Source organism: Ailuropoda melanoleuca, chromosome 5, assembly GCF_002007445.2.
Source record: "Ailuropoda melanoleuca isolate Jingjing chromosome 5, ASM200744v2, whole genome shotgun sequence".
Taxonomy (NCBI): Eukaryota; Metazoa; Chordata; class Mammalia; order Carnivora; family Ursidae; genus Ailuropoda; species Ailuropoda melanoleuca.
This window is the reverse complement of record NC_048222.1, coordinates 57,286,620-57,300,738: the sequence shown is the minus strand read 5'-3', so window position 1 is coordinate 57,300,738 and position 14,119 is coordinate 57,286,620. Positions and strand designations below refer to the sequence as shown.

Sequence of the window (14,119 nt, the reverse complement as noted above, 5' to 3'; positions counted from 1 at the left end):
ATATGCTAAGTATGTGGAAGAATCTAGACCTCATGAGAACGGGAGAAAGGGACTTCTGTTGCGAGGGGGTCTGTCAGGATTGTGGCGCTGCTCTGCGCACTCCTAAAACCATAAAGAGAACATCACTGGTGCATTTGATACGTTATGAAAACAAATTGTTACCACTATGCATTTAATTTCCATTTTTCATCTCTTATTGCTAGACATTTTTGAGGATTTTCTGCCCCCACAGGCTGGAAAAATGCTGTAAATTTGTTTTGCTTGGTGCAGATAATATACACACCAAGAGAGATTTTCTCTTTAGTTTGGTTCTCTATTTACAGGAATAAGTTTATGGCTCTGAGTTATAGCCTCACACTGCCCAGAGCCCACTGTGAGCCACAAATGGAGAATAAGTTCTATGTTTGAGGAGAACAAAGCTGTAGACGACTCTTTTATTAAGATAGATAGTCAGAATTTTTAAATAGGTCTCTCAACTTCCTCTCCCCAAATTATAGGATTATATAGGATTTGAGCTGCATAGGGAAACCTCAGGCATCGTTCATTCTGTCATCCTATGTTACAAGTCTCTTAACTCTCTCCTTCCAGCAGACACAGGGTTGAGGGTCCTACTTCCCTCTGCTCTCCACTTACACTCCATCCCAGTATTTAACTTCCTTTACTTTCCTTTTTCTCTGTCAAGGCTTCATGGTAGAAATGCTCTAACTCTTCTTCTGCCATCTGGTCTACCTTTCCTTCTCCCTTTTAAAAATTACCCTTAAGTTTGATTTACTTGTGCTATTCACTCAATATGTGAAGTTCCTACTATTGAGGAAGATGTTTTTAGGAGTAAATTTACACCAACAGAATTTTGCAAAGGATAACTTCTGGTTGAGGAGGGATTTCTACACAGAGTTCGGTTTCTTAATTCTCTGGGCTATTTATGGCTCAAATAAGGTCATGGAGGGCAGGAATGGCACTCTTTAGCAGAACAAAAACCTAGACAAAGTGTTTACTTAATTAGGCACAGTGTCTTCTAGGCACCAATTAATCTGAGGCAGGACAATGCCAGAGACCTGGGCTTTATAGTTACTGAATAGATTGACTACATCAATAGAATAAATAGAAAGCAGAAAAGAAGTAATCAATTAGGAATCTGTCCCACCTGAGCCTTAGACACTGGCCCCACAGTCTCTGAGACCCTCAAGAGAAGCCCCCATGGATGCCAAAGGGACAGGCAGTGTGGATGGCTGCTGCTGTCACTGCCCCTCCCCTTCCCCTGCAATCTCCCTGGCCTCAGCCTCCATCTATCCATCCACCATACGAGGTGGGTGACAGGGAGATCCCAGGGAGGCACTAACCCCAGGGAAGCACCTCCTGTCTGTGGTGAGCTTGCATATGGGTTCCTCAAATGCACAGGGAAAGCAACAACGTGCCCAGGAGGCAGGTGAGTGGGTGTGGGCAAATTCTACTTTACCTTTACAGCTCCTTCCATCCTCCTGCAGAATGTAGCCTTTCGGGCAGGAACACTGGAAACTCCCTTCTGTGTTTTTGCAGATAAAATTGCAGGGTTTGGGGGCCTGGTTGCACTCATTCAGATCTATGATCAAAAAGATACCGTGTAACTGTCCATCTGAAATGATGCTCAGTACCCACAGGGTCTAACAAAGATCTTTAGCTTTGAGGAATGAAAAGGTATACTCTGTGTAGTCTTTGATCATTGTCTTATGTTTTCCTATGAAATTACAGAAACTTTTTAGAAGCTCAATTTGAGGATTCTTTATTTTTTCCCATAATGTACAATTTCCACTCAGAATAAACGGGAACATCAAAAACAGAGCACTTACCTACACAGGAAGTTCCAGTTATATCTGGAGTATAGCCATTTTTACACAGGCAATGGTAGGATCCTCTGTCATTGACACACTCCCCATTTCGACAAACGTCATGAATAACCTTGCATTCATCAATATCTGTTAATTTAACAAAAGGTTAAAATAAGAAAGACATTATAAAATGGGCAACATCAATATATAGGGGTGACCTCACTATAAATACTAATAAACTGTTACTATCTCACGCACCTAAGAAATTAAACCAAAGGGACGACACGATACATTTCATAGGTAATGGTAATTATACTGAAAGGCAAATGAATAGCTGCGATGGATGACAGTATAATAACTAATCAGGCCAGGGGAACACTTTAATTGGTTTTCTAAATGCATAGTTTTCCCCTCTGGGTCCATGGACACCTATCTCATCCAGACGCATTCAGCTCCTTGCTCTACCTCGTGCCATCAAGCCTGTCTGCTGCTGACATCTCATAACTGGCTCATAGCAGTAGACTCTCTTAACAAGAAAATCCCTTTTTTTTTTTTCCTAACAGTGCATGTCCAAAATAAGGAGGAAGGTTTCCTTCCATTCTTTTTGCTGTATTTAGAGTTAATCCTGAAAAATCTCAAACTGCATAATACTGGGGAAATGGGACCAGACTTCCTTTGGTGAGGGAAGCACTAGGGCTCTGGGGTGGATCCCCAGGGTTGGGTTTTTGCAGCCTGATAAGGAAGAGAGACCCTTAATCACAGCTCCACCCCAGGGAGAAAGATCTGGTCGCTGTGCACTGGTGAGCACTAAAGCCGCTGTCCTTCCACATTGTGACCCATCGATCTCCTTAGTGCTTGGTGGGGTGCCAATACCAAATGAGTTCTTAGCCTTCAATTGCCAAACAATCATTTTATACCAACAGCTGTTATCTATCCTAATTCTTTCCTGTTTCCTCTGAAATGCAATTTTGCCTGCCCTTCCTGGTCTCGAGAAGCGAGTCTTTTCCACCATCTCATTTTCACATCCTTGGAAGAAACATCAGTTGCTTTTGGTCACCCCGTCCCATCCAGTTCTGTCTTCCCACATCCGGTTCTGTTATTCTACCTTTAGCCACATCTTTCTAATATCCACACAAATCTGCTAATTCTCCTTCCTCCCCTCTCACTTCCAGGTCCTTCGCAAGGAGCTGGAGAAGTCTCTCTCCCTCGTCGTTTATGAGGCTGGCAACCAGGGCGGCTGCTGCTGCGGAGCACAGCCCGGAGGTCTTCTCCAGAGCGGCCTCGCACACCGCACAGCCTCCTGCGTCTCCCAGCGGAAGCAGCTGGCGCTTTTCCAGAGGCAACTGTTTTAATTGCCAGGATATCAGCATTGTCTGTACTTCCTTCATGCAGCATATTTCAGCCAATTTTACAAGTTAAAATGCATATTAATGGACTAGTCTAGGAATTTAGTGACCATATATCCCACAGTTTATTTAAAAAATTTACATCCGGAGTAATCAATAACTGACTTAAAACAAACTTCTGTTTAAAAAGTTGGGGACCCCTTGTGATGCAGAGGCAGGAACCCAAGCACACACAGCTTCGGCCACCTGGCCTTGAACGTCTAAAATACCATAATAAAGGGTTTCGGTTGACGTAAACCAGGCAACTCAGCCTAAGCCCATACTCTAGATTCCATATTCTCAACTGTTTTTCATAAAACAAACAAGCAGATTCCCTGCAAGTATTTTTGGACCATAAGTGAATTACCTGTTCCACTGTTCATAAATCAGAACGAAAGGAAATACCTGCTCCATTGGTCATAAATCCTCGGCCATGGGGGCAGAGTTTTTTGAAGGCCACAGTGCCCTGGAAAGGGCAGATCTCACAGTGGGGGCCCCAGCCTCTCCCTCCATCACAGCAGCACTCCGACTTGGTGACAGGGTTCCTGTTGCTCGAGCCGATCTGACACATGTTTTGGAGCACCTCCGTGAAGCAGTACCCTTCCCGGTTGTCTGGAAGGGACGTCATGTGGCAAAGAGGATTTTAGGGAATTTCATGAACATAAGAAGGTGTTAAGAATTTGGTCAAACATAAAACCCAAAAAGGATGTAACACTTTACCCTGGATGAGAAGAAGCGAGAAGGGAAAGCTGGAAGCAGCAGTAAGAGAGAAAGGATGACGTCTGAGGGAAACAAGACAAGAAATTCAGTAAGTGGCCCACGCAAGGTTACAACTCTCTCTGCTCCCAGAAATACGGAGGAGTAGTCATGCTATCGAGAGAGAGGAGCAGAAAAACACATGGAAACGGATCCTCAGCACCAAGAGCTTTAAAAGGCAGCGGAGAAAGAAATTCCAAACAAGTGATTCATTGATACATTTAGCAAAGGAAGAATTCAACTGCAGGCTGGTGCTGAGTCCCAAGGACAAGCAGTCATTAGGTCATTTCCAAAATAGGAACCTGCCTCAAATTTTAACAGTTTCTGTTATTTCAGATCAGAGATCTAGTGACAAGCATCCCAGCATGATGGTCGGGGCTGCAAAAGCATCCCGTTGTGTGTACTCACCGAGGCACTCGTCCTGAGCAGGGCTGGCGGTGAAGCCGTCATTGCACTCGCAAGTGTAGCTGCCCCGGGTGTTGAGGCAGCGCCCGTTCTCGCAGATGCCGGGCTTGGTCTGACACTCATTCTCATCTGTGGGGTTTCGTGGCAAGAGCAAACACAAGAGCAGTCATCCTACCCCTCTGCACAAGGATGGAGTCTTTCTTTTTTAAATTTTGTCCGTGAATAGATAACCTTCTCATGTGGTTCCCAATTCAAAATGTATAAAGTATTCAGCAAAAGTGCCCCTTCCTCCCCTCTTCCTCGGCCACCTAACTCCCGTCCTAGGAGACAACCCTGTGTTACTGCCAGTTTCCCATGTATCCTAGAAATGGATTCGGCACATACAAGCAAATACATTTTGTGTGTGTGTGTGTGTGTGTGTGTGTGTGTGTGTGTACCTCTGTCCTTTAAGAAACATACTTGATGGCATTTTGATATACTTAAACGTAGACGATGGCATTGTGTGTACACATACATTTTTCACTTAATAAAATTATACAGTTTATATCCATAAAAAGGATTCCCAAAGGATTATTTCAAGTGAAGGGAAAAAAAGGACATTGCACATTAAAGAAATATTATAATACTTCATCAGAATAATGTCCTCGATGGGTCACTTTGACCTGAGAATTGGTCTACATGTAATCTTCCAATTCAACATAGATTACGTTTATTGTAATACTTCAACAAAATTATTGAGAAATAATCAATCTAGTCTCCCAGTTTTAAAAAAAAAAAGCGTTAAAACAAGCTGCAGATTCTTAGAATTATCTGATGATTTTTTAGAAAGATCATAAATAGACTTGCTTAGGTGCACCCCACGCAGAATAGCTCTGAGCCCCGGAGGCAGGGATTTCATTAGGCAGAGATGGAAGGTGACAGCTACAGTACTGTTGAAACAGGCTTAAACTCCTGATGCCCACACCATTCCCAGACCAATTAAATTAGAGCATCTGGAATGGGACCTGAATTCAAGTGATTCCAGTGGGCAGCTGAGTTTGAGAACCCCCGAGCTAGTGTGTGCTCCTACATCCAAATACTTTTTCTGTGCTTTTAAAGTCTGCTCTTTAATTACTGTTTAATTCTGTGTTTTACCGAGTAAGGAGATGATGAGGTTTTTAAGCTTCTTGACTGACAACATAAGATTTCTTTTTCTGGTGTCACTGATTATTAAAAATGAAAAAGAAGCATGTGGGAACTTTCTAATAATTTTCTCCGGTATCGACTTCAAACCAGAGGTCGGGAAGCTTTTACTCTAAATTGTAGTAATATTATAGTATTACTATATTACATATAATAACTATTGTAGGTTTTGCAGGCCATATGGTCTCTGTTGCCTTCACTCTATTCAGCTCTGCCATTGTGGCATGAAAGAGCCAAGGACAATGTCTAAATGAATGGTTATAGCTATGCTGCAACATGACTTAATTTACAGAAATAGGCGGCCGGCTGGCAGGCTGGATTTGGCCCTCGGCTTTGCCCATCTCTGGTGTGGAGCTGTGGTTTTCAGTGGAGAATCCACATTACAATCACCTAGGAAGCTTGCAAAAATGCCAGTGCCTGCACCCCGCTCTAGACAAGAACGGACTCTCTGGAGGAAGATCCCGCTGGTTTAATGCTACTCCTGGTTCAGAGGGACCAGGCACCTGTCATTCAGTGTCAGGGTACTAACAGCAAAGTTGGGACAACAGAAAGACATTCCAATGTGGTGAAGAGAACTTACCCTGAAACAACAAAAAGTATAAGGAGTAAAGGAAAGAAAGAGAGGAAACACTTGGTGCTGAATCCTGGCAGCAACATGGGCTAAGCAGGTAGACAAAGGCCTGCTCGGAGGCAGAGAATAACGGTGCGTCTGGAACTCAGAGATAAGCAAGAGGCCAGGGGCTCTCCAAGGGAAACTGTGACATGAGAGAAGAGAGGGAAGATGGCTCTGGCCAAGAACACATTGCCCCCAGGGACTCAGACTCCAAGTCCCTTCTGTCCCTTGTCACTCGAATCACTCGAAGCTCCTTGGGCTGGGCCTCGCTTACCTACGCAGCCCTCTCCGTCGGGTCTCCGCTGATAGCCGGGCCCACAGATGCAGATGTATGTGCCAATGAGGTTCTTGCACTCCATCTGCTTTTCAGCACAGTCGTGTTTGCCCTCTTCACACTCGTCCTCATCTGGAAGGAACGTGCGGCGTGAATTATAAAAGAAGCTGCATTAACTTCCTGCCTTTTAAGCATGAGATGGTATCAAGTAACCAATGTTCATTTACACTTATTTCAGTGTTAACCTGTTTTCTTTTGTACAGTGGGCACTGGCCTCTTAAGATTGGGAAGGAGTCTTCTTCCCACCTTTGAACTTGGTGAAGAAATTATTCCCTAACTAGCTGATAACCTCTTCAAAGGCAGGAAGTGTGATTGTTAATTCTTTTTGATGAATTCACCTAAAAAGATTTTCTATAAAACTTTCATAAGATAATAATTAAAACAGCACTATAATTACAATATAGTACAATAAGCCAAAGCTTCCATTATATAACAGCTATAATAACATAATATGAATTTATGTAATATTAATATATGATTAAGTTATTATTAATATAACTAGAATAATCATTGTATAATGAAAACTTCAGTTTGTACACTTTGAGGAAAAGACAAACACTGACAAATATCATATTCTCTCCTGGTTCTTCCTCATCCCTTATTGTTCTATTGCATTTCCCTTTCTTTATCTTTCTCCTTTACGTGGGCTGAGCTGAGAAATTTGGACTTAATCCTGCATGTGTTGTAGAGCTCTTAGTTAGGAAATCTGTTCACCTTCAAGAAAAATCCTATTTAAGTCATCTGAAGAGAACAAGTAGCTGCTCATTTAAGACCTTGGAGGAGCAAATGAGTGCTCTTCAAGGAGCCCCGTGATTTACCTAACTTTGTATAGCACAGCCTAGTCCAGAGCCACAGTAATTGCGGGTATTTGGTAAGCATTTTTAATGGAAATTATTTAACTAAAGTAGATTCCATATGCTACCCCCACTCTTGGAATATAACATCCCTTAGTGATGGGGATTTTTAAAAATATTATTTAATATTATCATACTATGGGCAATGATGACCCCCCCATATTGTCCATGGACTATAGCAGATTTCTCTGATTCCCAGCTTTTCTCTACTGATAGAAGCTTTGGTGGGACATTTCCCATCATAGATAGAGTGAGAGCCCCCCAGTTTAGATGACCTTTAACACGGATGTCTCACCTTTGCACATCCTTCTATCTTCTCTCAGAACATATCCAGCAGGACATTTGCATTCATATGACCCATAAGTGTTTACACACCGGAAAGCACAGAGCAGAGGATTCTGGGCACACTCGTTTATATCTGCAGTAGAAGGGAGCAAGAAAATAATGGATCATGGGCATCAACCAAAAATAAAGTCTATTATTCTCAAAAGTTGAAATGCTTCATTGTCATCAACATGGCTGCACCAAGCAATCTCTGGTTTTCAAAGAATCATGAGTTGGTTATTTTATACTTGGTATAGGCAAGGGGATGGTGGGCCCTGGTTCTCCTAGCACAGTCCCCGTTCTGGCTTATCGTCCTGGTATAATTATTAATGTATTTGGGTGGATGAGAAATTATAGACCACCCTACATATAGGAAAGCATTTCTGAAATTCTGGGTTTGAAGTCTCAAGCTGACCACTTGCCATTTCCTAAAGTCACATAGAGTGCGAATCAGTTTTACCCCATTCAGCCAAAACAACTGCCAAGTCAATGGCAGTCAAAACAGACGCAGACCCATCCAATATTGCTAACCACCTCCCCTTCCCCATAGAAAAGAGGCTCCTGTGAAATCACAGTGATTCTTGTGCCCAAGCAAATGGTGTTCTGAATAATTTTACACTTTGGAGAGTTCACACTGATGCCCAAGTTATAACCTTACACAGGAGTGACTTTACCATTAGTAGGTGGAAGTGATTTCTATAGATTCCATAGTTTGGAACCAGCAGAATATGTTTTGGAAAATCAGGGTTAAAACAGACCATCTTGATTATCATGTTTCTTTCTAAGTCCAGCGATGCTGACTGAGAATATCAGGGAGACCCCAGATCATATTTAGTCATAGCCTTTAAAGATTCAGCAACAACTAGGACAGTGGGTATTGATAGGACATGTTTTCTAATGAAAAGCTCGCTTTCATACCATTTTTATCCTCTACTATTACCTCACCTTCATTCTCTTCTGTGACCAGTGGTCTCGACTGTCTATCAGAATTACCCAGAGGACTGCTAGACTCCACTCTTCTAGTTTCTGATTCAGGAGGTCTGGGATAAGGCCTGAAAATGTGTATTTCTTACAAGTTCCCAGGTGATGCTGATGGCTGATCCAGGGAACACCCTTTGAGATCCACTGTTCTAGACACTTCCTCTCCTCCCCTTCTCTCCATATATCTATCCTACTATCCTACTAGGCATATTGGCAGATGCTTACAGAGTATAGACAAAACCTCTTTTGTTATGATTGCCCCAGATGGGTATAGGATGTTGGTGGTTATGTCACTGTGCAGATGTTTCTATGAGTAGAAAAAAGAAAAAGAGAGGGAGCATGGGAGATGAAGAAAGAGAAAGAAGGAGAAAATGGAAAGGAAGAAAGGAGGTAGCAAACAAGACGGGAGTTGCGTCTAAACACTTGTAGTGAGGAGACACCAACAAGAAATCTGCATATTATACAGTGTAATTTGTGCCATGAACCAAGAGAATGATGGTATGGGCCATCAGGCCTAGATGTTTCTTTATTCTGTACACCCTGAGTGTACAGCCAACTACTGTCTCCATGATCAGAACATGTAACCATGATCAGAACATGTAATTCTGCAAAGAGGCTTACCTTCACAAGTCATCATTGGACCAGGCTCAAATCCCTCCTCACAGGTACATTCAAAACCTCCAATCACATTCTTGCAGGTTCCATTTCCACAAGGATTGCCCACAGAACATTCATCAGTATCTGCAAGTGACCAAGAGTGCATTGAAAACATGATGAATGAAGACAAAAAATGGGCTTGGACTCAAATAATCCCTCTTACTTTATCGGGGTACTTCGATCTGTGGCACCATGTCTTATCCTCAGTCTGCCTTTACAAGAAAGGAGTGCACATGTCTTATCTCCACAGATTTACAGCTGTGAAATTTGACCTGCTAAGTGGCAGTGGCACTAACAGTGACAGTATCTGGGCTTCCAGCCCTCCTAGTGCTTTTCTCCTGAGCTTCTCCAGCCTCCCATATTATGTATGAAGAGCTAAATCAACCGGGAATAGATGCTCCAAGGGTTAAAACAAGGCTGCTCTCACAAGTCAAAAGTTTTCACTTACATAAAGCTAGAAATACATCTCCAGTCTGGCCTTACATTACATCATTCTCCAAGAAGTCTTAAACATGATGGATTTTTGCCAGATATAAAATAGAAGACAAAGCTTACACAAAACGAGAGACCAGAGGTTAAGCAAAATTAATACACTGGATAAAATCAAGATTCAAGAAGATTTTTTTTGTTGATTCTGTTGAAACCAGATGGCTTACATTAGGCAGAAGAAAAGCTAGAAAGAAATATGTTTAGGGTATGATCCCTGTAAACAACCGTGGAGAGAGAACAAGTCTTACCAAGGAGGTCTAAAAAATACCTATGCCTCCCAAGCCAGCCACCTAGAATCCTGACTGTTCTTCCGATACATCTCTTGGGGGGAGAGTATCTTCCTTTGGGAAACGGAAATTTTTGAGAAATAACATTGCTATCTTAGTTCTCTAGGACACGGAATAGTAATGGACTATCTTCAGGTTTACATCTTCTGTTGGGTTCTGAATCCAACAGTGAAGGCAAGAGGCTGTGGTAGAGAGACTGGGCGAGCAGGCTCATTTAGCATGCACACAGGAGCACTAACTGAAGATTCTGAAGAGAAAACTTTGACAGCTTTGCTTTTGCTCTGCTATGAAATTGCATTTCACTGTCCAGAATATTACATCTCTTTTGAGTTCATAAAAATCACAATATCATTGATTTTTAGAGCTGCAAGGTAATTAGGAATAAGCTGGTCTGTTTGCATAATATGATATTCTAAGGCCTAGAAAGACTAAGGAACTTGCTTACGCTTCATGGTCATAGTTGTGGGTGAAATTTTGGAGGAACAGACATAATACTTGCATTCAATTTTGTGTTAGTATGGATGAAGAGGTCAAAGGTCATGTATAGCCATTCTTTGAAATTTTAATAAGAGAGCAAAAGCAAGAGGAGTTTACACTGTGTACATAGCCTTTCACGTTACTAAATGTAATAAAATCTGGATAAATGTATTTTACATATTGAAAGAATAAAATTATGACCATTAATTTTTTTAAAAATTTAAAAAATACATGATAATTTTTTCCTTTCCACCATGTCTTTGGATGTGTCCAGTGTCTTCCCCAATAGAATGTAAGGTCCATGCAAGGAAGAAACATGTTGGTTTGGGTCACAGAGCCTGGGACATGGGGTGTTCAACTAGTACTGAGATGGATGATGCATGAATGAACGCACAAAACTTACTTCTTTCCCAATCCTGATACTTACACTTCCTAGTGTGAATGCTCTATGGCCTAATTTCTAATTTGGAAAATCCCTATGGAAGAAACCGATCTATTACTCACCTACACATTCATTGCCTTCCAGAATGTAGCCAAAGGGACACTCGCAGCGGTAGGAGCCATCCGTATTGATGCACTGCCCATGTTTACAGACATCAGGTTCTTTGCACTCATCCATATCTTGTGCAAAGGAGAAAAAAAAATAATGAATAACAAGGTACTTTTTTTTTTAAAACACAAAGGTAAACTATGATCATTTCAGCATCTAATCAATGAAATATCTAATACTATAATACAATATTACCATATAGTACAATAATACGATTGGTATCTAATTGAAAAGTAGAGCTTTATTTTACAAGATAATGTGGAGAACTAAGAACAGCTGGAGGGGCGCCTGGGTGCCCAGGTGGTTGAGCATCCAACTCTTGATTTTGTCTCAGGTCATGATCTTAGGATCCTGAGATCAAGCCCTGTGTCAGGCTTTGCTCTCAGCAGGGAGTCCGCTTGAGATTCCCTTCTCCTTCTCCCTCTACCTCTCCTCCTGCTCATGCTCTCTCTCTCTCTCAAATTAATAAATCTTTAAAAAAAAAATAAAAGGAAGAACAGCTGGAGAAAGGGCAGGGAAGAGGCTGGATATGAATATTAAGCAATGCTGAGAATCCAGCACAGGTCACTTACCAACTGCTGAATCATCAGGCCCCACAATGATGCCACTTCCATAGGGACAGATCTGGCGGAAGGCCTCTGCGGTAGAGATGAGCGCTTGTCAGTAGATAGACCAATGGCAGTTAGCTACAGGCATCTTCCCACACAACGTGTGGTGGCCAGATTGCCACACATTGCACATATCAGGAAACAACGAGAAAAGCCCCGATACCAGGGAAAGTGAACAAGGCTCCCAGAGCTGGTGTGCCTACTACTTAGGTAGCCCTGATTCATAGCACATTTCAGAAGAAAATAACTACCCAGCTTCTGAGTTAAAATAATCGTAATGAGGGGCGCCTGGGTGGCACAGCGGTTAAGCGTCTGCCTTCGGCTCAGGGCGTGATCCCGGCGTTGTGGGATCGAGCCCCACATCAGGCTCCTCTGCTGTGAGCCTGCTTCTTCCTCTCCCACTCCCCCTAATTGTGTTTCCTCTTTTGCTGGCTGTCTCTATCTCTGTCAAATAAATAAATAAAATCTTAAAAAAAAAAAATCGTAATGAATATTTTAGGTAGACTTACAATTAAATTAAATTAAATTGTCTTATCTTTCCTGAAGGCCTACGTACAATCTTTCATATTTCATAGCCAGGCCTCCCTATGAAGGGCCCAAAGAGAAATGCAGACGGTGGACCTACCATCAGGCTCAGTGGGGCACAGCTCACAGGGATCACCCCAACCTTCCCCCTTCAAGGCACAGCAGCATTCCTGTTTGGAGTGATTTCTGGATTTGGGTGATGAACATTTTCCTCCTTCAAACTTTGCATAACAGTAGCTCATTCGCAAATCTGCAGCATAAATCCAGGAGACCCTTTAGATGCTTTCCTACTACATCATTACTGTATAATAGTGAATAAGAAACAACCTATCCTGTCAAATGTGTTCCCTTTTCATTATAATGGGAAGACTCTGTAACATAAGTGATTATGACAGAAATTGGGCTATATCTTTAAAGTCATAGGTGACTTTCGTAGTAAGATCTGATGAATACATCTATGTGGCTTTCACTTTATTTCTCATTTCAGCCAATTTTCCAAAATAACCTGAGGTGAATAACAAAATCCAACACTATCATCTTTCAGAACTGACGTCAGCAGTTCTTCAGGGTGGGGACGTGCAGGAGTGGAATCATCACAGGACCCCTGCATTGACAGCTGTGTTGATGTGTTTTGGATAGCATTTAGTGAGTGTACTCGGTTAAGGCAGACCTCCCAGTTCTGGTACTTACTGTGCTATCACACTATGTTGTTTCTTCTGGGTCCCCTAAGCCCGGAAACCAAAATAAAACCCCTGATTCCAGGCACAGAGTAAATAAAGATGTGGCAATTTTGTGCACTGGCGAAAATGCAACAATAATGATCATTTGCTGAAGCAGCTACTGATGTGGTTGCTGTCTACAAAATGCACGTGGTGCTTTCTGCAGATTTTATACATGCGTGTGTGTGAGCGTGCACACACACACACACACACACACAAAGGCAAGACACAGAAGGTTGTTTAGCTCAACAGAGAGAGGGAGGGAAAGAGGAGGACAGGGAGATGGGTGGATAGGAGGCAGGATAACCTTTCTTTGAAAGGATGTATTTCTTTAATATCGATTATTTTTTTGGTGACAACATGGAAGATGGGATCTAGTTGCTTCAAAATTGTCCAACAGTGCTTGACATAATTTTGGAAACGGACTCTTCCATTTCTTATAGAGCAAACTGGGTGGCTCTAAAAAATGAGCTCATCCAAAAGCCTGGAGTGTTTTCCCTCCAATTTGACATCCAAAGCATTGCAGACTCTTCTCTAGTTACACAGAGGCTGAAATCTGCAGGTTTTAAGGAAATTTTGTACAATTCCCCTTTCTTTCTTTATGATCGGCTATGCTCTCTCCTGTCACTGTTTCTCAACCCAAGGTGGCATATTATGACATATTATTACAGCCACCGATGCACTTCTGCTAAGACAATTTCAGAGCTCTTATTTCATGACAAAGGAGACAATGTAAGAATAACGGAGTTGCCAAAGATCACAGAAGAAAAATTTTCATGAATTAAAGTAAAAATAACAATCAGTCAATCAGTCACTCATATTTACCAGGCTCTAGTAAGTCAAATTCAGTTGGCCTTCTTCCCCAATGAATTTGTTCACCTTCTTCAGCCAACTCTTCCAGATACATTTTCTTGCTAGTTTTTACTCTCCTTCCACACCTATGACAGCTAGGACCTGACAGGTACCTTTCAGTGAACTACTCTTCTGAAAGTCAAGTGTGGTCCTGTGGCATGTCTGCCATCCAAATACTTGCTTTGCTGAGAAGTTTTAAGATTTAACAGATTATAGTTTCTTGAAGGACACTCTTTGATTTGCTTTATTCTTCAAGGTTATTGTCACATACAATGTTCTGTTTATTATTTATTTCTATATTTATCTTAAGGTATAA

At 41.9% G+C, this 14,119-nt stretch overlaps 1 protein-coding gene across 2 annotated transcripts in view; it reads right to left on the bottom strand.

Moving 5' to 3' along the window:
* Positions 1–14,119, bottom strand: part of FBN1 (fibrillin 1) — a 225,443-nt gene that overhangs the window by 13,683 nt on the left and 197,641 nt on the right. For both annotated transcript variants that reach the window (XM_002917548.4, XM_034661014.1), the window contains 10 exons: positions 12,333–12,482; positions 11,672–11,737; positions 11,054–11,170; positions 9,261–9,380; positions 7,630–7,752; positions 6,421–6,552; positions 4,355–4,480; positions 3,596–3,802; positions 1,827–1,952; positions 1,457–1,579 (listed from right to left, as the gene is read on the bottom strand). In XM_002917548.4, the coding sequence (XP_002917594.1) occupies positions 1,457–1,579; positions 1,827–1,952; positions 3,596–3,802; positions 4,355–4,480; positions 6,421–6,552; positions 7,630–7,752; positions 9,261–9,380; positions 11,054–11,170; positions 11,672–11,737; positions 12,333–12,482 (1,290 nt within the window). The remainder of the gene's footprint in view (positions 1–1,456; positions 1,580–1,826; positions 1,953–3,595; positions 3,803–4,354; positions 4,481–6,420; positions 6,553–7,629; positions 7,753–9,260; positions 9,381–11,053; positions 11,171–11,671; positions 11,738–12,332; positions 12,483–14,119) is intronic.